The 24,547-nt window shown below is 36.3% G+C and overlaps 1 protein-coding gene across 1 annotated transcript; it reads left to right on the top strand.

Annotated features, from left to right (window-relative positions):
• The first annotated feature begins 316 nt into the window (after window positions 1–316).
• ppp1caa (protein phosphatase 1, catalytic subunit, alpha isozyme a) lies at window positions 317–19,374 on the top strand. Its single transcript, NM_214811.2, has 7 exons — window positions 317–824; window positions 11,607–11,738; window positions 12,259–12,489; window positions 12,571–12,675; window positions 15,414–15,637; window positions 15,730–15,864; window positions 18,470–19,374. Exons 1-7 carry the CDS (start codon window positions 770–772, stop codon window positions 18,581–18,583), a joined length of 996 nt encoding a protein of 331 aa, NP_999976.1. The 5' UTR covers window positions 317–769; the 3' UTR covers window positions 18,584–19,374.
• The last annotated feature ends 5,173 nt before the right edge of the window (window positions 19,375–24,547 follow it).

Here is a 24,547-nt window from a genome sequence, read left to right as displayed (position 1 = left end):
TCCTGTACGAAAATATGAACAAAACTGCTATTAACCAGGTAATATCGTTAATGTGAGCGCTTACACATTACATCATGTGCTTTTGAGCTATTATTTATCGTAATTGTATAGTCCAAAATCCTAAAGTACATTATAAGCACCAGCAATTTCATAGTACGCGAAGATCCCCTCACCCGCTCTTTCTTTTTTTCCACCCCATTGACGTCATTACTTTACAACTCGGGGAGGAGCTCTGGAAATTAGATGTGTGTGAACATAAGCCAATGAACGACCACACCTTCGGTTCAAATGTTAGATGTAAGCCAATCATGTCCGTGTATTTGGAAGAGGGGGCGGGCCCTATCAACCTCCGTTGATTTCGCTCTTCAACAACACGGTCTTTTTTAAAGTTCCGTAGACGAAAAGAGAAAAGGGGCTTAGAGGATACGGAAAATAGGGACCGTTTAAGTATTAAAAATACCAACGGGACATAAGGAAAATCAAAAGAAGGCGTGAAGAGGTCTATCTGGGCGTTTTTGTACCACATTAACCGTTTCCTGGTGTTTAAATACGGGTAGGCAATAGCTAGCACCATCAGGCTAACGGCGTTAGCAGCTAGCGATCAACCAAATGACAAAGGAAATATAGCCAGTAAAACCACATTTCCGTAACGATATCTTTTATACGATTTGCTTACTCGGATCGGGGCCTTAATTTTTGACCAATCACACAGATAACAGAAAACGGCGCACACGATCTGTTTGAATAAACCCGACAAAAATCCACTAAAATGGCGGAGCCGGACAAATTAAACATTGACTCCATAATACAGCGTCTCCTGGAAGGTGAGAATTTCTTCACATCTCTCTAACATTGTTTCGTTATTTTGAAAAGAAATGCACAGAGCCAACAATACATGTAATTTGTGCATATGAGTTTGTGTGCATGCGAGTAATGTTTTGTCTTGCGTCTAAATCATATTTGTGTCCTGGAAAAAGCCGGGGGAAGTGGGGCTAATTAGCAGTTGCTAGCCAACCATTTTATGCTATTTTAATAAAATTTTGACAGCGAGTTTACAGCCATAGTTACACTTCAGCTGTTATATAGAAATGCTACAGATTATAACCGAATGATTTTCCCACCTACTCCTCATTTTAAGCCTGTTAGCGGTAAAGGGGTCAGTATTTCATTCATTGGTGTTCTCCAGTGGTTTCAGTTCTTTATGTCCAGCTTACATTTACTGTTTGGTTACTGTCCATTGCAGCAGAGGAAGTCCTGTGTCTAATTAAAACCTGCAGCAATAGGATTACCCCAACTAATGAGGATGTAGTTAGTAGAAGTGCAGTACTAAGTGATCTTCACAATAGAGGCCTTCACAACATGGCACAAGTCGGGAAAACGTGACTATTTTTTTGTTGCTGAAAAGAGTCTGAATTTGAACTTTTTGTTCAACGAAAAAAACTGTTCTTAAAAACAGAGATCAGTAATTTGAAGCCTGAATGTATTACCTCCCCAAATACAAGATTTCCTGAGAGTCCATGTTGTTGTTATGTGGTAAATGATGATTGCTGGGTTTAGTTTTATTGCCAGTTTAAGGACTTAATTGCAATTATTTAATTGCATAGTATTGCAGACCAGCTTGATCCTGTCTGATTTAGGGGGTAATATCATATTAGATGGTGCCTCTGAGTTTCATTTATTTGGAAGACAACTCATCACATTGTTTACATTTTTTTCTTTTGCAATTATTTCTGTTGAGTTAAAATGTGTTGTAAGCAAGAAAGAATTAATGCTTCATCTTTAATTATGGCCTTAAGACATTGGGAACATATTTTTGTATCTCTTTGGTGGCATTAGGGATGTCTTTTGTACTTGATGCTTGCCTATTCCTATTGAGGGTAAACATTGCAAAACACAGCACAGATGGGCTTAATAAACCTAAGCAAGCAGTTTATCAAATGTCTGAATCACATCAAGCATGCGTGTTGTGTAATAGTAATGCTTAAGGCCTTTTTTTTTGCAAACTATGTACCATCTTTTCTGCCATTTCCATAGCAAAGGGAGCAGTGAGAGGTCATAGACAGGCACCCTAAAACCTTCATAATTTCAGCAGAATTAATCATTCTTACAATCTATAAACGCTTTCCTATGTGTATTGGTGTATAACTTTTTTTTTAAATTTTGGCTTGATTATGCTTTCAGCTCATATTAACACTCTTTTTTTTTTTTTTTTTTTTTTTGCCCTGGTCAGGTGTAGTAAAGGCCAGACCTCAGAATTACGAATATTTTAACTTTGCAAAATCTATTGAAGTTTCTCCTTAACATTTTTATGCAAGAGAAGGGAAGGAAACCTGTAAAAACGCACACAGACATCAAAAGAAAACAGATTTCCACATACTCCAGACCTTTTACCTTTTGGCGGCGCTGGGTCCTCTTGGCAGGCTGTGTTAACCTCGTTTTCTCTGCGAATTGTAGAAAAAACACAAACAAGCATAAATGGTTGTATTTAGATCTCCTTATGTAATCTGCTCCTCTTTTTTTCCCCCTCAGAGCTTGATGCCTTTATCAGAAGTCCTGAATAGCTTGAGGATAATATTATGCGTACATAAATATTATTTGAGATTTAAAACCCGTTTACTTTGAATATATTTTAAAGATTTCTGGTATTAGGTCTGGGTTGTTGCTCATTTTGAGCCAAAAATGTATTTTTTTTTCTTTGCAGGGAAGTTGCTCTCTAGTCACAATTGTATTTTTTGAGCATATTTTTACATGACACGATTGTCAAAAAAGGGGAAGACCTGTTGTAAAAGTTGCATACAGACAGTGTCACTGCAAAAAGGATCTCTGATAACAGATCAATGACAACGATCAAAATGCTTATTTATGCATGCCAGGCCAAAAGTTGCCATGTTTTTTGTTAAATCGTTGTGTGTGCACAGTCCTTTAGTCTGGCAGTGTTTTGGAGCTCAAGCTCCCACACTTGCTTCTACACTGAACATGTAAAATGCTTGCACACATTAGGCAGGAGACGATAACCGCCTAAATTTTCCTTTATCGTTTAAATAAAATTTTTTAGGACAACAGTATCTCCAGCAGAAAATGTATTATGAGATGCCAATTATATTGCAAAGAAAGCTATGTTTTAAAACTAATGAAGACAGCAGAAGTCAATATTTTAGCCTGACATGTTTACTGCTCCAAAATATTTTAAAATATTTCTCAAAATATATTGTCCAGTTGGGGATATTTTTTGTTTTGTTTTTTACCTAGACATTTAAAATAACACATTTTAGAGCAGTAATCACAAAACTAGAAAAGTTTTCATACCGTCAGAATCTTCTACCGGCCCATGCAGCACACATACTGCTTAAAATGCTGTTGTCATGCAAATGAATAAGCAAAATATAGCCAAAGTTTTCAGTTCAAAACATTTTTAGGAAAACGTACATGGAGCATTGATTTTTATATACTTGGGTTACTGTGCTTATTGTTTGAAAATAATTACAATGTTATATAACCTAATCCCCATTTTTAATGAACCCAGCGGTGCCTCTTCTGACAGGCAGTACCCTTTTTTAAAAGTTTAAATCCAAATCCCAATACTTGCTTAGTATGGAATGCTCAGAAATTCCAGCTTTTAACTTTTAAGTCGAGATCCTTTTGGTTCATGCTGTTCTGTACTGCAGCGCTGTTGTGCCCAAAGCCTCATGGCCAAACAACGAAAAATCAATTGTACTGATTACAGGTGACACGAAGGAAACTTTTGCACACAGTCGGTTTCTTTCGGTTAGGTTTTGTTGGTTCGTTTGTTTGACCGTCATCTGCGTGTGTTTGTGATTTCTGTTGAGGTGTCACATAAACAAGTTGTTTGCTTCTCCTCAGGTCGTCCCTCTATCTCATTGCTGTCATTGGATTAAGTGTTGAGGGTATCACCTGAAAACCTGAAAGCACATGCATGTCCGTGTGATGACCGTCTGCCTGCCAAACCGATTAAATGTCGGACTGTTGATGGGGAATTTGTTTCCCCAGTGCACGAGACGGCACACACTTGTAGACAGTTGATTGATTACTAATGTTGTTCTCTGCAATAATATTTAAGGAACTTAACATGCCTCTGAGTTTAAGTGGTTCATGTGAACCAACCTAGTTCTTCGTTATTGTCTTAAGCCCTCACTTTTCCATTTGAACTTTAGCACAGAATGCTATGTTGACATTTTGTATTTAATTTTATTTATTTGTATCTTTTAAAGTATATTGTTGGCACTTTTGACAACTTTTTTTTTTTTTGTGCGTTATAAATATAATTTAATTAAACTGATTGTTAATCAAAATCAATCAAGTACACTGCTAGATTTGTAGGCAGTTTAACAGTTCTCTGTTTATGGAATTTGCCACACCTAACTTGGCACACCTATTAGTTATATTAAGAGTGGTTTATTTGCTTGCCTGACATATAGGTTCACCCCCCAGTGTTGTGTTGGGTCTAAGCTCTGTGACGCTTATTGGCCCCGTGACTAACTTTAGAGCAAGTGCTGTTAGGGCATTAGCCGTCCTTAATCTGGGTTTAAAGTGACGAGTGGCTGGATCCTATTTATACCCACTTTTCACTCTCTGAGCTGATGGACTTCCGGTCACTCTTCAGGCCCTCAGATCACTCATTTGCTTCCTTAAAGGCCACCTTTTTAGTGACCCTCCCAACCTAACTAGTAGACCACACCATATATGCATAATTGTATGGTAAAATCTTAAACGTGTTTATTGGACTGTAATGCTTATACTTGTGTTTCATTAAAAAACGTATCAAGGTAAATTCAGATTTAAACTGGAGTTTACTGACCTTGTGATATGAATACAGTTTCACCAGTTTGCTTAAGTAGCTCTATTTGGAAATAATTCATTAATTTAGATTGATAGTAATTTTGTATTAATTTTGCCTTTGATTTGTAGTGAAGTGAATCATTATAACTACATACTAAAAAATCACAAGCATGGATAAAAACACTAGAACAAAGATAAAAGTGAAATAAAAAAATACTTCTATAATAGAGCTGCCCAATATATTCAGCATTGATATCGCAATGTGCTCATTCCCAATTTTCATATCGCAAAGATATGCAATGTCCAGTCTGTATTATAGTTGACCAAGAGCCACAGAATTGTATTTAATCACTGTATTTATATAGCATTTATATAATTTATGAAAAAAAAAAAGACATTTCTTTCTTAGAATATGTCTTGTTTTAGTCCATATATCTACATTTCAAAACGAAAACAAGGTAATTTCACTTACCCTACTGGCAGATAATTTCCTTAAAACAAGCAAAAAAAAAAAAACTAAAAATATCTTTATTTTTAATAAACTTTAAAATAAACTTTATTTTTTGGGATGGTGAAAACTAAACAATATTTTTACAAGGTCTTAGTATTTGGACTAGAAACAAGACAAAAAGTAAGTAAAGCATTTTTTTGCATTGTGATTATTCAATTTCTCTACCTGAATTCTGTTAGACTCCAAAGAACGCTGTCAAATGGTGCAATTCAAGCTATTTTTCTGAAAATGCATTCATATAGCAATACTTATCACAGAAAAAATAAAATATAGCAGTATCAGATTTTTCCAATGTATTATGCAGCCCTACTTTAAAATCGTCTGTGCCAGTCTGATGGTATTCAGGTACAGAAATTAAATAATTAAGCTGAATCTTTATTAAAGTTAATGAACATTATAATTTTGTCTTCGCATGTTTTAAGCTCACTTGAAATGCTTGCTCGGTCACAGGCCTTAAAAGCACATGCAGATGATTAAACTTTCACACCATTATGTTTAAACCCTGAATTGTGGCTTTTGGTCTATTAGAGTGTAATCCAAACTCAGCGTTGCAAATCTTGCATTGTGACCATTGCAGATGCACATTTTGCACTATATGGTATATTGTGCAATTAAAGTGTTTAGAAAAAAAGTAGTCCTGTTTATTGCCATGAATATACCCATAGAAGTTGTCATTATGCAACAATGGATGATATCAAGCCAATAACCTTTATAAGTCATATATTAAAATTAAACATGGGTATTTTGCATTAGTTATTGGTTCCGTATTGTGGAACAAGCGATTTGCATTTTAGGGAAGTCCAATTCAGGTTATTTAGTTCACTTTCTTTTGTTGTAGAACAGAGAAAGTGAATTGTTGCTTCCCAGGTAACTTCAATGCAAACATAAACTGTTCGTGACAGGGCAGTAAACCATACAATGTACAAACAATAAGCCTGAGGCAAGATAAATACAGACCTCAAATGCAAATAACCTCAGTATGTCTAATGCACTGTTAGTTTAGTTCAACTCAAGCTTTTAGTCGAGATAAAACAAAATGAAATGTAATGATTTTTTAAACATTGACATTTTTAGTTCTAATATATAAATAAATCTCCTTCAGTTTTTGCTTGAAACTTTTTGCTTGAGTGCCATTGTGTACATATATGAATGCTACTCTTTTTCTCTTGCAAATGTTAATGATTTATTATTTTTAGATTATACATATTTTCAAAAACGTTCTTTACCATCACACTTGGTCAATTTAATGTGACTTTTAAAAAAAAATCGTTAAACTTTTTAAACCACACACACACAAATAAATAAGCGATATGCAGTGCTTCCATTCCTGCCTTGTTGAAGCGAAGTGGTTTTATTTATTTAATTATTTACTTATTTTAACTTTTTATTACTCTGATTTTTCTCTTTCTTTTTTTTTACTTTCTATATATGCAATATACTAGGCATTGGAACAATAACTGTTTTCAAGGTATACTAATGTTTGGAAAAGTTTGCAAAAAATTCTGCTATACCTTTCCTGTGGTATATGTAATATATATATATATATATATTTTTTAGGTAACGGAAAACAGAATTTTTTTTTTCAAAGAAACATTTTAAACTATTGAAGACAGCAGAAGTCAATTATTCATTTGAATTATTTCTCAAAATATATTGTTTCCAAGTAAAAAAAAAAGGTCTTGTTTTTACCCAAACATTTAAAAAGAATAGATTTTAGAGCAGTAATCACAATACCGATATTTTTATCCAAGGTTATCATACCATCAGAATCTTAAACCGGTCCATGCCCACAATATACAAAATACATACAGAAGAATAGTGATAATAGATTAATACAATGGTAAAAAATATACCAAAAGGGAAACAAATAATAATAACATGAATACAATAATAATAATAATAAAAAACTAAATACTGACCTTTTATTTTAATCTAAATTAGTCTAATCCTCTTTAACTATTTCTTGCAGAATTTGTTTTTAAAATAATTCATGAAAGGTGGCCAGATTTTATAAAATCTGTTTTTAGGGGGAATCTGATTTTCTGTAGTTCTAAATGTTTCATTACATCCCTCATTAGATGTATATATGCAGGAACAGCTTTCTCTTTCCAGTTTAGTAATATTAACCTTCGTGCTAGTAGACAGACAAATGGAACTACATGTTGTTCTGTAATGTTTTTAGTTCTCTCGATATCAGCAATGCTTAGAACTGCGATTTACGGGGATCTGGATCTGTTGGTTTTTGACCTATTTTTGAGAATGTTAAAAAAAAATGTTTTCCCAGTGAGATGATAATTTTGGGCTGCTCCAACACATGAGAAGTGAAGTGGTTTTAATTGTGTTCTCAGTAGTTATGCACGATAATGGAAATTTGACATAGCAATATTTCTTTTGTTTGCGATATTGCAACAAAAATACAAATTCACTAGATGACTTAAGTAGCTCTATTTAGCTCTAAGTCGTTTATTTAGATTGATTGGGATGATTTTGTTGGGAAGTGAAGTACAAATTTCTTTAATTTATTATATACACAAACTACAGTAATAAACTCAATAGAGCAAACATTACAGTGAAATCCATGCTTTCCATTAGGGTTTTCTGAGGAGAGTCTAACAGTATTCAGGCACAGAAATTGAATAATATAATGCAAAGTAGCATTGCATAGTCTTTATTGTTCAAATAATGCAATGATATTAGTCTTTATTTAACTTCTATTAAGCACTATTAAAATGCTTTAAACTCTGTTAAAATGCTCACATATTCACAGGCCTTAAAACACTAAATTTTACTGTTATGTTTAATTTTGCAGTAACTCCACAAATCTCTTGAGTTTTTGCTTGTGGTTCAAGGTCATCTAAAATCCCAGCTGAACAATGTATATCTTGCGATGTGACTATTGTGGATGTACACATACAATATATACAATATATATTGTGCAGCCCTAGTTCTCAGTATTAGTAGGGATGTCCTGATCAGGTTTTTTTTACCCTTGAGTCTATGCCTGAGTCATTTGATTTGAGTATCGAAACCCGATCCGATACTTCTATGATGTATAAAAAAGTAGAGGGAAGAAACAGATCCAGGACTTTGCTCATTTTTTTTTAATTCACCTTACTTTAACATTCAACAACTCTGTTCAAGCTACCCCACAGAAGTGATGTTCGTTAACAATCAAGTAATAAATAATTAAAATTTTTCACTTTTGGATTTGGTGCAGTAGTAAATATAAAACCATCTAGTATAAAAACAAATAAAACCTCAACTTAAAATACCCAGCAGGCAATCTTTAGTTTACATATCTCACAGTTTGCTATGGCAATGTTGTCATCATCCACTTTGTTATACCTCCAGACTGCAGACATACTCGCACTTTCCGCTTCAAGCTGCTTTCGTGTTCTACTTTGCCGGCATTTATCCAATAGCATCTCTGCAACAAAGTGATGTCATGCCGCATACATTGCTGTTTTTGTGTGAAGTTAAGAATAAGCTCTAACTCTGTGCCACCACATAACTATCTCAAATAATTAGTATATTCGAGTCCGTATTGGGAGGTAATGTCCGATTCCGATCGAGTCTGAAAGTACGTGATTGGGCCTAATTTCCAATCACGTGAAGTTTATTTTTGAATTGCATATGTTCATAAATATGTGATTACGTAAAATAAATTGATATTGAGAGTTGTAAAAATTGCAGGCATCAAATTCAAGGATATATATATATATATATATATACATATAATTTTTTATTTTTATTTTTTTTTGATAATGTGACGAGCATTATAGCATACAGATATTTGGCTTTTTGCACTGTGACCAGCTGTGTTGTGGGTCGCTTTAAACAGCTGTACAAATATGTTTGTTGTGTGGGGGAAGATTCAGTCAGCCAGCTGTTTATCTTTAGACTGTCATGATAAATGAGACGTCTTCTGTTCTGCTGCTTTAAATTGAAAGAGATGAGTGGATGCAAAAAAGCATGCTCTCTTTCCCAGCCCTTTGTCATGCACCGTAAAATTGTTTTGGCGGTAACATTGTTCACTTAGCATGAAGTGGGTATTGTGATGTCGCAATTTTTTTTTTTCAGCTCTGACTATTTGTGTCCTTGGTTAATCCGTGCGAAACTGCATGCTTTAAACATTTATTTAGAGGTGTAGGCCGGTTGAATCGATTTTGCGACTGCACAAATAAGCTCTCTCTCAAATCCTTGCATAACCGCCCGATTATGTGAGTCACTGGGATATGCTCGGTACTACATTTCCTGCCTGAAGCCAGCCATGTGAAATGTATATTTAAAACCCAGCAACTGCTTAAATACAACTGCAGGGCTGTCTCTGGGGTTTTTTAATCTTGCCATTTTGAACATCTCATGCACGGATGCAGCACTTGTGATGTATGGTCACTGTGGCCTCGCAGACGTCAGCTTCAGCTCTGGCCTGTCCAATATTTCTCCTCTCCAGATACATCATATGCTCTTTCTTTCATCTGTCGCTGCCAGCTAAGCCCCCTGAACAGCGTGTCATGCAGCCAGTCTAAAAGGGCATGTTTGAATAATACCGTAGGTCTGCGTTGTGTGAGATGACAGTCTGTTTAGACCCTGCAAACCTTCTGTCACAGCACAGCTGCAAATCTCCTTGGGTCTCTCTCTAACTCTCTCTCTCTTTTTAAGCGAGTTTAAGAGAGTGCATGATCTGTTGACCCATGTTTGGTTGTTTTGTCATGAATATTTGATTAGTTCTGTCTGAAGTTCAAAGGCGCGTCATCAGCAGTCCCTCAATGTGAAGATCTTTACCTGTATTGTGGTTTGTTACAGTCACAGTTGTTTTAGCATGTGTTTGATTAGCTTTAACAACCTGCTAAATTCTGTTAATACTTTCTTCAGGGTGTCCATAGGATCTTGAAGTATTAAAAGTTGATAAATCAATGTAGAGAAATTTAAGGCCCTTAAAGTATGTCTTTAATGCTATTTTGCAAAGTATTACATTTTACAAAGGTGTGAACCCACACTTGTCTTGATTACGATTATCATGTCATTGATTCGGTTCAGTACGATTTCATGGTGCATTAAAGATGCTTTTGGTCAGATAAGTGTACTGTAGCTTTAATTATACCTGCTTAAAGAAAACAATCTTTTTGAATGCATCAAACAAAACTCAAGTACACATACAGAACAACATGAGCATGTAAAGCAAAAAACAAGCGTAAATATTTTCCTATTTGTCTTTTGAGCATTTTTGGGTGAGTTGTTAAATGCCTATGATTGGTCACATGCTCAACAGAAAGGGCTTTGATTTGCTCTAACGCGCTGCTTAACGATAAGTGATGCTGATAAACTGCAGCACTGATCAAAGCTGATCCATGATATCGCTATAACAGCCGAGAGGAGATGAAACGTCAAGCAAGCAGGTGAAACAGGCCACAGTGAGAGAGTAAACTTTAATTTTCTCCAGCAGTTAAGGGGCTTCTGCTCTAACTTCAGTGTCAATGAATGGCTGTCTAGCAATCACGCACAGTGAATTGTGCAGAGTGTCTGCGTTTTAGTTACTCGCGATCGCCTCCCTCGCCATAGTATTATACTGCAACACACATATGAGATAAATGACGTCAGTACATGATAACCCGTAAGGAGCTATTACTAAATCGATACCTAATTGTCCGCTTCTGCATCGCAGTGCAACAAAGAAACCATTAATTTTGACACCCCGAATATTTAATCATTTTTGGTTACAAAAAATATGGTTGTACGCTAAAGTTTACCTGAATTAAATCTGTGAGTATCAGGATGCTGTGTAGTTTATGAATTCCTGCTAGAGTTGACATCATGCTGCTTTGTTTACTGCAGTAACCAAGGGATCATCATTATTTCTGCAGTTCTATATAGGCGGCAAACTGCTGAATCAGCTAGATTTAATCGATTTATTTATACAGTATATGAATAATGCTTTAGTTTTGGATTAGTTTAAAAAAATAATATTTAGTAAATATACTGCAAGTTAAAATCTCACCACTGTTTTATGGAAAGAGTCTTGAAAAAGGTTTTAATGTATTGATTTTTTTTACTCTCTGATTCCTGTTTATACTCTGTTGTCCAGGGTTAAAATGGTTGAGGTGCGTTCTTTTAGTAGAGACATGTGATACAGTGTTTGGGTGCGCTGACGACCGTGTTGTTCATCTCACAGTTTCAGAAAGCTTCTTGAGTTATCTTCTAGAAAGCACGCGGTTTTCCCAGAAGTGGCGGATTTGCTTTTCTGTTTTGGCTTGTTTCCTGCTGTTCTCATTTTGTCTGTTTTTGTTTGTTTCTCCAGTTAAAGGCTCCAGGCCAGGCAAGAACGTACAGCTGACAGAGAGTGAAATTCGTGGCCTCTGTCTCAAATCGAGGGAAATTTTCCTCAGCCAGCCTATCCTGCTGGAGCTGGAAGCACCGCTCAAGATCTGTGGTATGTTTGGGGTCATGGATATGCCCACACGGAATCTGCGCGTGCAGAAATTTTTTTTTTGTCCATCCTTGAGTCTATTTATTTTTTTGTGTAAATGTATTTTATAATTATTCAGTTTTTAAATTAATTTCAGTAATTTTATTGACTAATATGAAAATGTTCTTTGATTTATTTACAGTACAGTTTGTAAAGATTTTTTTTTAGTAGATATGTTATATGAGAGACTTGCTTTGTTTACCAAATAAGTGAATCTATCTGGATTTGCGTTGTAGACATAAAAAGATAAAAAAAAAAAGTATATATATTTTTTCCTATATTAAGTTTTTAATTATGATACCCCCAAAATCAATCCACTTAAATTCACAGATTTTTTTAAAACAAAATTGTCTGCTTAAATAGAAAAAAAATGTCTGCAGATTCTGTCATGGGAGAAGAGTAATTAATGTGTAAAAGATTTTTTGGAAATATCCACCCTGATCTTTTTTTTTTTTTTTTTTTTTTTTTTTTTTTTAATCTGCAGGTGATGTCCATGGTCAGTACTATGATCTTCTTCGTCTCTTCGAGTATGGGGGCTTTCCTCCTGAGAGTAACTACTTGTTCCTGGGGGACTATGTGGACAGAGGGAAGCAGTCCCTAGAGACAATCTGCCTCCTGTTGGCCTACAAAGTCAAATATCCTGAAAACTTCTTCCTGCTGCGTGGCAACCACGAGTGCGCCTCTATCAATCGTATATATGGCTTCTATGATGAGTGTTAGTATCAGTTTGAAAAACAAATTTGATCATCTACAAAAGACACCCTTCAGTATTCACATGTCATTCTGATCTGTTCAGGTAAGCGGCGGTATAACATTAAGCTGTGGAAGACCTTCACGGACTGTTTCAACTGTTTACCTGTGGCTGCCATTGTAGACGAGAAGATCTTCTGTTGCCATGGAGGTGAGTGCAGCCGGAGGTCTTCTGTCCCCATGACAATTTTAATGTCCGTCACAACTCCTTTATTGACATTTTGCAATTTCCCTGGAGAAGTATAAATATAACTGTTTATAGCCGCATCACTGGAAGACCATAAAGTTTGGTTCACTTGACTTTTACGAAAACCCAGGGATCCACCAGGGGACTTAGAGTCCTCATAAAGATGTTGAGTGTACATTACATTTGAACTGCTGTGTGCTTTGCCGATGACGTGGGAGTAATCTGTTCTGGAAGTGAACCATAATTAATTTTATTTGATTTTCTTTTTTTTTCTGTGAAACGGTAGTCGTAACTTGAAAGTAATGGCTGTGCTTCGTAAATAAGATGAAGCAGACAAAGACATCAGATGGGGGAGGTTATTCTTATTGCTTCAAGCAACTCACTACAACTATTGATGCCACTAAAAGGGCTTTAAATCCTAAGGAATCTGGTAATAAGACGCAAACTGTAAAGTAAAGGAAAACATAAGGCATCTTAACTGACTGAAAACATGCCTCTATTATATTATTGGCATATGTGTGTGTTTAAAGTGTGTGTACATATGTGCAAGTATTTATTATCCTTTTGGACCAGTGCGAAAAAAAAAAAGAAAAGTTGCTTTCTGTTTATCACTTAAACACTTACAGAATGACAAAACAATCAAGTAGGGCTGGGCGAATAAAATCTGTATCGGTATTTATTGACCAAACACCATTGTCAATAATGATTGAAAAAGAAGTTGGGTATGAACTTTCGGTATGAAGGCTATAGTTTTATTCAAATGAGGCTGCTGAGCATGTGCCTTGGAAGGAATGCTAAGAAGCTTAGGGTGAAAGTTTATCATTTCCGATAGAGGCGTGCGACTTGCACAATGCGCACATGGTGTGCAAGCATCACGGATGTGATTTGCATGCATTTGCCAACCACACCTTGTTTAAAAAAAAATAAATAAATGCCTGTAGTTTTTTCTAATGCTGCGAGCGCACCTTGATTCATGCAAATAGAACAAACCAATCTGCTTCACAATTTGTACGGAATATACACATTTCAGTAACGGCAAACTAATTACCTCAGGCAAACAATGCGCATCCAAACGCTGCAGCGCTTTTTACCTTTCTCCATAAAGGTGCATCATAGCTGCAGCAATGGTTTGTCATTCTCTGCGAAAAATGATTGGTCTGCTAGTTACGAGAGACGCCATAGAAAATAGTAATGGAAACCACACGTTCGTGCTTGTCACTTCAGATCAGAATAACAACACACTCGTAATCGAGTGCCGTACAGCGGCAGTGAGGAGATTTTAAATAATAAAAGGATGCAAGGATCTTGCCAGTGGCTTTTTGGTTTCTTTTCCAGCCACTATATCCCCATCTGCAAGACTTTATGCATGTATTTGAATGATGTTTAGTTTATTTACTTTATCATAATTTTGTTGACATTTTTAGTTATCTTACAGATGTTGATCTACCCTTACAATCACTCACACTTTAACATTTTATTTATCAAGTTTAAGAGTCTCTTTAACACTTATTTTAGACTTAAGAGAACAGATATTTAGTTTTTAATAATTTTGTTGACTATTAAAAAATATTTGCCTTAGTAAATTAAAGTTGTTAAATAAAGTCCCAATATTCCTAAATGTATTTAGATTTGGCTGACCAGCCCTACGATCTAGCCTAACTAACATATTTCAAACATACTGATCCGCAACAAATACAAAAGTAGTTGCTGAAATTCATCGAAATTGTACCGTCTGAACTGTGATTGGTTGGAACAGTTTTATTAGAATTTGCACCTTGGTGCAATGCACCACAATAATGAGGTTGAAATTATACCGATTTAAAAATATCTCTTTATAAGTGACGGCTCATTGTGGCCTCAGATCATGTCTCTAACCTGCTCATTTCATTAACTTTTTGCAACTGCCAGTACAGCTGTCATTTGAGGGTTCGGTCATAGACCTTGAAGTTGTTTGCAGAAATTGATGCTTCTAATAACATCACATTTTCCAAAGCAAAGACATAAAAATTGGCTAATCAATGGTAGCAAATTTGTGAGCGAATCTGGAATCTGGACATACCATGTCAGTGCGAGAGAGCATGGACCAAAAAAAGCACTTAACTACAATCATGAAAGGTTGTAAACATGAACATTGTATGGTTTGTTTAAAGAGACATGCTGAAATGCATCTTATGTAATCACTGAATCAGTGTTTCAACCACAGCAAGATGTACATGTTAGTTACATAAAATAAAGCTTTAGTTTACACTGCGGAAAGACAATTATATTTGTAAGTTTTATTGTTTCACTATAGAAATATTTACAATAAATATTAGATTTGTTCGTACATGGTCCCAAAGCAATATTAGTATTGAGTAATATATCACATAGTATCATGATTTATTTAATTTAGTATCCATTTCATTGAATATTGAAGGCATACAAGTTTTTGTGACACTTTTTACCTAAAAAGTACCCCAATTATTTTCACTGTTAATTAGTTACATTTCTAATGATGTAATTTTGTTGCTTTTTTTCAAGTAACATCATTTACGTGCTCAATGCTGGTTATGAAGCAGTGTGTGTAAGCTGATGTTTTTCTTGACACAAACAGTCAAAATGGCATCATTTTACACCGACTATCATAAATGTCAAAAATACCATGTCATCTAAACCTGGCCAAATAGAGCACAGTGAAACATGAAGCATTGTTTTTGCTCCAGGCCTCTCTCCAGACCTGCAGTCAATGGAGCAGGTGCGGCGTGTCATGCGGCCCACGGACGTGCCTGACCAGGGGCTGCTTTGTGACCTGCTTTGGGCCGACCCAGATAAAGACGTGCTGGGATGGGGAGAGAATGACCGCGGTGTGTCCTTCACCTTCGGTGCAGACGTAGTGGCCAAATTTCTTCACAAACATGACATGGACCTAATATGTAGGGCGCATCAGGTTCGTATACGCTCTGTGATGGTTGGACTGCCTCCGTAAACTGTTGCAGCATGAAAAATCCAAATAAAATGTGACATTATCTTCATGTGCAGGTGGTGGAAGACGGTTATGAGTTTTTTGCAAAGAGACAGTTAGTCACCCTGTTCTCCGCTCCTAACTACTGTGGCGAGTTTGATAACGCCGGGGCCATGATGAGTGTGGATGAAACACTCATGTGTTCTTTCCAGGTGAGTGAAAAAGTGTTGCCACTTGCTTGACTTTACAAGACCTTTTTAATTATTCTGCAAATATACAAACCATACAAGTCTAAAAGGCATAGTTCACTCAAAAAAGTAAATTGTCATTTTCTCATCATTCACTTGTTCCAAACCTGTCTGAGTTGGTTTCTTCTTTTGAATACTAAAGGTGTTTTGACAAAAGCTGAAACCTGTAATCATTGACTTCCACAGTGTTTTCCACAGAACAGATGTTAATAGTTACAGGTTTTCAGCCTCCTTAAAAATATCTTTGTGTTCAACAGAAGAAATTCATAAACTCAAAAAGGTTTAGAACCATTTGAGGGTGTGTAAATAGTGGATAAATACATTTTAGGTGAACTGTCCCTCCGTGTAATAAATCAGTTTGTATTAGATCATCAAGGTTTGGCTTAACGTTTTCTTTTTCCTACCAAAACCTAGTAAAATGCCTACAGATGTTTCTAGAGCATCATGGGAACACACTCAGTGCAAGCCAAAAACTTGGCTATTTAATTAATTCTTAATTTTACTTTTGCAGAACGCACCATGTCATAAAGCGCAAATCATATCAGACTGGTTTCTCGAACATGACAATGAGTTCACTGTACTCAAATGGCCTCCACAGTCACCAGAGCTCAATCCAATAGAGAACCTTTGGGATGTGGTAGAACGGGAGTGTTACGTGTTTATGATGTTAAAGTGGGATGCTGTAACATTTAAGTGAGACAGGTGTAATGTGTGCGACAGATCAAGAATGAGGCAAGGATCAGTTACTCTTATTTAATCTTTTTACTCAATTGAAACAATATGTAACAATAATAAATGGGGGGAAAAAATAAACATTTATAATTATTATCTTTAAACCAAATCGACGAGTGTAACCAAATCAAAGAAATTAACAAAACAATCCTTAAATCTAAAGTCTAAACTAGGCGTCAAAAAGAAACACAAAATAAAAACAGAGATCTTCTGTGTATACGACATCCGGACTAAACTAAACTACAAAACTCAAAATACACAGGTGGCAAAACACTCAAACTAATCTAACAAAACATCAATCTAAACTAAAACAAACCGGATAAGTCCATCAAAGCTTAGTTTAGAATCACACAACAACCATCATATTATGTTACTTAAAGCCAACGAAGTTCAACAAGCAAACTCGAATTATCACAGTAACTGAGATAAATCACTAAATAGACGAAGCATTTGCACAAACAAATTGCGTGGAGCACAAAGGGTACGCCGAGGCAGAGCGCACACCACACACTGGTCTGTCAGGGCTTTAAATCCTTGCAGCTCGTCCTGGGATTGGTGGAGCCGAAGAACGTCATAATGATGATGGACAGAATAATAAACCAATAAGAAACCTAAGGGTTGAGCAAACGGAGAGGAGGATAAAAAAAAGGCAGAAATAAAACATAAATTATAACAGGGAGATTAACATCCTGGATGTGCTGTTGACAAATCTGCAGCAACTGTGTGATGCTATCATGTCAATATGGATCAAAATCTCTGAGGAATATTTCCAGTACCTTGTTGAATCGATACCACAAGGATTAAGGCAGTTCTGAAGACCTAAGGGGGACCAACCTGGTACTAGTATGGTGTACATAATAAAGTGTATTGCAAGATATTAAATGTGTTTGTAAGATGTCTTCAATATATTTGATTCAAAATAAAAAAAAATAAAATGACACTGCTCTTGTTTTAAGTGAGTGTAAGTGCAATTTAAAATGTAATGTTGGTTTTATGCAACTGTTTGGTATACAGATGCTTCATATTGAGCAAGACACACTTTAGACCCAATGTTGAATTTTTTTGCCAGTGAAAATAGAAATGAGCAAAGAAAGATTAGGTTATTGAATTATATCATTGAAGTCAATGATGCTGTGAATTCCTAACCTGTGTGGTGCATAATGACCCTGGATGATAAAGACACAGCCGGAAAAAATTAACCCATTTACAAGTTGAATGTTTGATGGGTTTAAAAGAGTAACTAAAAAAAAAAAAATGTTTCAAAACGTGTGTTACTGTCAGTTTTGAGTTTAGTGCCCTTTGCTGTGTGTCCAAAAGGATTCGCTTATGGTCTCGCTCCGATTAATGTCCACACAGCTTTCAAAGGAGGCTCGGCCCTGTGGGATTGTGTAATGAGTTTGACAGTTGGTCTTCTGCCTCACCGTTCAACTTTTCCATATGCTGTTGTGTACTGTTTGTGTGGAGATTTTTCACTTTGAACCGCCATCCCCACTATCCTGATGGGGGGGAAAAAAGTATTAAAATCAGATGTGCGTCTTTGAATTGTACATGTTTAAAGGTTGATCACATTTGGTGTTGAGTTTTCCATTTGAATTTGGTGCACAGCTCAAAAGGCAGTTCAGTATGAGTGTCGTCTTTATTGACCGTAGATATCACTGGTGCTGAGCAGAGTATACTAAAGTGGTCAATTGTGAGATTCCATGACGGTTAAGTTTTGGAGCAGATCTTCTGCATTGCTCACTATATGTACTGAAGCGCTCTTACTGTGGGCGGACGCATCTATATTTGGAAATGTGCTGTTGCTTACTCTCATCCTCTGTCTTTCTTTCTTCCTCAGATCCTCAAGCCAGCCGATAAGAAGCTGTACTACGGTGGAGGAGGAGGAATGGGCTCAGGTCGCCCGGTCACCCCGCCGCGAAATTCAGCCAAGGGTGGAAAAGCCAAGAAATAACACCCGCTGGATGGACTCCCACCACCCTCCCAACGTCCTCTCCTTATATTCCCTATTCTCACCCCACTCTTTTTCTCTACCTCCCTCCTTTCTTTCCGTCTCCAAACAGCTATAAAGCAAAACAGTACCCAGGGTTGAAGTCCTTTTTCTCTCTCTCTCTCTCTCTTTTTTTTTTTTTTTTTTTTTTTGGGTTCCTCATGTAACTTTACAAATGTGTGTTTATATATGAGACTGCGTGTGTGAGCGTCGGTTCTGTTTGTTACGCTCTTTGTGTTTGTCTTTCCACCCATCCTTCCCTACACCGCTCATCGCCCCATCTCTCCACCTGTCTCTGTGTCAGGGAGCGTCCGATGAAGCCTCCATGTAAACGCCCAGCTAGACTCTGGGAGAGATAGAGACAGACAGACAGAAGGGTTAAAGAGGGGCGGGTCGAGAGGTGCGGGTAAAGCCCCCCTCACTGTTTATGTCCTAAATGGTTTTACACACACAACTTGCACATCCTGCATTAGTTAGAGAGCCAGTCTGAGTGATATGTGATACATGCGCGCGCACGCACACACACACGCAGGGAGAATGGATGTGCAGAGAAAGCGTGAGGTAGAGAGAGACCATCACAGGTGCATAATTTCCATTTAGAGATCCAGTGATTTAAAACAAACAATCATGTTGGAACTTTTTACTTTTTTTGTAGATGGATCACAACAAAAGCTTTGAAATTCTTTGCTTACTATGTGTGTTTTTTTTAGTGTCTTTTTGAAAGACAATTATCAATAAAGAGAACTTTATTTAAACTTCCTGTACTATCTATCTTACTGTGTCCTGCTCTCCCAAGTTACCAATCTCTTCCTCAGGTGTAAGTTTACCGTCGTGAATCTGTTTTCTGGTTTCCTTTCGTTTGACTGAAGAGGACTGATTGTAGTCTTTCAGGGTTGACCAAAGTTGATCTTTTCTTAGAAGGACTGATATTGTGCACCTAGTCCATTGTTTTATTTTATTTTTTCTGTCTGTCTCCAGCTTGCTTGCTTGCCTCTCTTTCTCTCTCTGTCTGCTTCCTCTATTCATTCAGCTCAGTCTCTTCTTCATTTTACTTATTTAATGACTTGATTACTCTTATCTGTCCTAATTGGTCTGTCTGTCCCTCTTTTCACTCTTTACTAGTTACCATAATCTGGGTTTTTAAACCAGATGTCACACCCAGCTCCTGGACTTTGCCTTGCCAGCTCAGCTCGTCCATTTCCTCTAGAGATCTGTTGTCCTTTTCATTCCCTTCCCTCCATTCCACACTGTGTGTTTTGAGTTTTTGGGCAGGATTTTAAGTTTGATCCTTTACAATCTCAGAGGAGTTGCTACTGTAATTAGCGCCTATGAATTCTTCTGCCTGCCTCAACTCTTCTCACGGGTTCCAGCAGATGGCGCGATTCACACTGACTGAGTCACTGCTTCAGTGTGTTCCTAGGAAATAAGAATATTGCAAAGCAATACACTAGTGTCCTCTGCTGGCTCAAAGATACACTGACATGTTTTTTTCTTCCTGTAGTGGCCTGCTTCATATGTTCTGAGATGAATAGTTTTGTAATTTAAAAGAGTTGTAATTTCCACAGTTGTTTGAATTTAAGCTATTTTTTAATTAGGCATGTAGATTAAATACTGTCTTAAAACATGTAGAAATGACGGTGGCCTAGTCGACGACAAAAAGGGATGTCTAAGGTAAACTATTGCTGCCTTCCAATTCGCATACATATAGTACGCCCTAAATGTATGTACTTTTTGTAAAGGAAATCATATACGTTGGCGCGTGTGACAGGTATATGCAAGCTTTGAGGCATAGGCTACTATCTCATTTAAAGATTGTTGTGTTGCTTGGTTATGAGCTCTGTCAATCCGCATTGCTATCATATTTAATTTCCTACCTTATTGGTGAAGCAGCAGCAGGTTACTCTCCCATTTACGAATATTTCATGCAGAGAAATCTCAGCTCTTTGGTTAATTATGCATTCAGACCTTAGTGTCCAAACACTTTATATAAGTTCAGTGTTGTTGTTGCAGATGAAATATAACACAGAAAACGCGATTTAAATATTGACCAGTTGGCAAGATATTAAGTCACACAAACATCTTTACCAAAGACTACCTGACGGTTGTGTTTCGCGCGTCTGCCATGTTTGTAGTTTATAGGCACTTGCGCTTGTAGTTCTAATCAAATTCACGTCCAACTCGTAATGTATTGTGGGCAATATTTGTGGTTAGAGCAGGGGTGCGCGAACTCGGTCTTGGAGGGCCGGTGTCCTGCAGATTTTAGCTCCAACTTGCCTTAACACCTGCAGTGATAGTTCTAAAAAGTCTAGTTAGAGATTGATTAGCCAGCCCAGCTGTATCTGATTGGGGTTGGAGCTAAACTCACCTGGACACCTGCCCTCCAGAACCGAGTTTGGACACCCTTGGGTTTGCGTATTGATGGGTTTACACTTAAAACTTTTCACCGGAAATAGTAAACCATCCTTTAATCTTTGGCACAGTCTCTTCAACATACTATGGTTTGGGACATACTAATTCTATTACAAGCACTATTTAGGACAGATAGTATGTGAATTGGGACGCAGCATATGCTTTCAGTGGTCTCAAACTAATGAATTCCTGGAGGGCCGCTGCTCTGCATAGTTTAGCTCCAGCCACTCCAACTCACACCTGCTTAATAGTCTCCAGTAGTCTTGAACACATTGATTAGTTGGATCAGCTGTGTTTGATTAGGGTTGGAGCAAAGCTGCGGCTCTCCAGAAATTGACTTTGAGATCTATGCTTTAGATGCTTGCTTGGAAAGACATCCCATAATTGAGGTCTGTATTTTAAGGTGTTTCATTGTTGATTCAACATTTGTCAATCTTGGTGACTAGCACTGAAGAATTAGGGAAATAATGACAAGCATAGTGGCCATAGACCTTCACACGAATTGCTTACTAGCATATCAGAACTATTTGTCTCATACAGAACATAAGGTTGATGACGAAAAATGAACGATTGTTGCCATTTATCATCTGCTATCTGATGGTCAGTTTTAAAACTCTTACTAATCATATAAAAAAACAACAATATAATCATAGTACTGCTGTTTTCTGATAGATCTTGTATTTGTTTTATGGGGCAGGGAGGATTTTGAATGAATTTTGAGTATGTGTGCAATCCAAAAAAAAGTTGATGTATTTCTTTTGGTTGATGGCCTTTCGATTATCTCTGATCTCTTCAGCAAGGCTGGTAGATTTGTGCACATCATATTTGCTTTACAGCAGCACTGAGATTAAGATTTTATTAGTAGTAGAGTTGTTGTTGTTTATCAATACATAATGTACTTTTATTTGTTTTACTTGACAGAGAGCAGGATATTTAGATGTGCTTTCTTTTTTCTTCTATAAAGCAATCAGGGATGTTTTTCCTTATGTATTGTAGTACATTATTTCAACTGTACTATAGTGACAAATAAGCCAATTAGAGGTTTCAGGAGAAAAAATATTACAAGATTTTTTTTTTTTTTTCAATGAAATTTGATTTCAAACCACAAATCCTGTTTCTCAGCTACTGGAAACAAAAAATAAAACTGTATTTGTACTGGTGGGTTTTTATTATTTTTTTTATGTACAACTATTAATTGCAAAACACACTAAAACAAAACAGATTTATATAGATATTTTCTTTCCTCATTAATAACATAATTATAATAAGTAAATAAAATAAACAAATACAAAGAACAATAATAATAAAAACACATTCAGTTATGACATACTATGACTCAAAATACCTCTTGAAGAATGAGTTTTTGAGTCCAAAGCTGATGAAAAGCCTTAGTACCGGTTGTTTTTGATATCCCTTACATACAATGTGTTAATTCAAAGCTATTCCACTTGTAAATAGGTTTCATGAAACTAATACAAGCTGTTTTTAAATAATGAAATACAATTCTAATTCACAAACACATGCACACACACACAGATATATATATATATACACACACACACACACACACATATATATATATATATACATACATATAAACACACAAACACGCACACATATATATGTATATATATATATATATATATATATATACACACACACATATATATTTATCTATTTATTTAAAAAAAAAAATAATCTTGAAATAATGTTTACAGTCAAAAAAATGATAAGATATAGCAACACATGGCCTTGAAGCAAGACTTGCAGTTTTGCAAAGCAGTCTAAGCGCACTGCTGGTCTGTATGTTCCGTCCTTTATTATAGTATTCAAGCCCTTGACTATAGGTGTGCCCTTAATGATATACCTTATCGCTGTTTCGATATACTTGAGTATACACTTGCAAAGAACATTTTTAGTATATCTCAAAATTGTAAATACAGAAAAAAAATTCCCTTCATTCTAGAATAAAAGTAATTACTCCTCTATGGTGATACATTTGTTTAGAAGACATGGCAAATAATTTCTTCTATTACATCAGCATCATGGGCAGTCTGTCCAGGGTTGTCCTCCAAGGCCATAGCTCCTATAGCTGGTGAAGAATATCTTCCTCGAAAGATGAAGCTCCTAAGCTTCTTCCAAACTTTCAGTTGTAGTAGTTGGTTAGAAGTATCATCTGAACCAGCTCCTCCTTTATTGCCAGCCGAAAACTGACCCACTTGAGTACACCTTCCTTGACCCATTCAAACTCTGCTGTCTCTTTCTTCTAATTTCTAATAGCTGTTTTTTAAGCATAGGAATATCTGAATATGTAATTTGTGTGTCTTACAATTAATTTCATCAAACCATCCAGGCATACCAATATTTAAGAAGTTTCAATTTTTAAAAGATATGTGATTTTTAAATTTACTTTGACTTGTATTTCATTGCAGACAACACAGAAGCACATTATTTAAGGTGTTCCTCATGATTTATTTATTTATTTATTTTTTTAAATAATTCTTCCAGTTTTGGTTTTTGCAACACATTTCAAAAAAGTTGGAACAGAAATGCATTTAGCTCTTTGTAATGTTGCCATTCCTTTTCACAACATTTAAAAGATGTCTAGGGACTGAAGACAACAAAAGTGATAAAGTGTTTCAGGTGTAAATTTGTCCCATTCTTCCTGCAAACAAAGTACAAAAAGTACAGGGTCTTTGTCCTCCTCCTCCACAGCCAGGACTTTGTAATGAGTGCAGAATGTGGTTTTGCATTGTCCTAAAAAGGAGGCAGCATAATGTACTTTTTAGCATTAATGGTGCCCTCACAGAAGCGCAAGTTACCTTTGCCAATGGCACTGACACAACCCCGTCCCATGACAGAGCCTGGCTTTTGAACTTGTTGCTGGTATCAGTCTGGATGATCCTTTCTTCTTTTTTCCCTTTTCGTTTTCTTCATGTACAAATCAACTGAAGTTGACCAGACAAAACATGGAATATTTTGTGTTCATATTGTCTGCAATGAATTACAAGTCAAAGGAAATTTGGAAATCACTTCTTTCTTTTTCATTTTCCGCGTTGTTTCCCCTTTTCATGTTTGGCGTTGTATAAGAACATTCATAATGCAAAACCACACATTCGAAGCAACATGCAGCACCGAAACATTACATTAAATATTACATTTAAACAGCACAAAGCAACACTGAGGGTAATATTTAATCATACGAACTGAGCAGAAGAACAAGCAAACCTTAATCTCATCAAGAATGCATTTTTATCTAACATACAACATGATATTGGATTGCTTAATTTTAGGAGGTCAACAGGACACGGTTAGAGAGATGAGGCGGGAAGTATGGCATTTACTCGGCCGCTGATTGGTTTAAATGCGTGGAATTTTCTACATCTGCACGCTCATAGGTCAATCTCTACGCCGTATCACTTGGCTAGCCAAACGAATAACGCCGAGATCCCTGCAACAGTTCACATTACCCAATAGGAGCGCGATTATGGATGTAAAGGATTGGTTGAATTCACCTCC

Source organism: Danio rerio, chromosome 3 (assembly GCF_049306965.1).
Source record: "Danio rerio strain Tuebingen ecotype United States chromosome 3, GRCz12tu, whole genome shotgun sequence".
NCBI lineage: Eukaryota > Metazoa > Chordata > Actinopteri > Cypriniformes > Danionidae > Danio > Danio rerio.
Note: the sequence above shows the minus strand (reverse complement) of the source record. Positions and strands in the feature narration are given on the sequence as shown.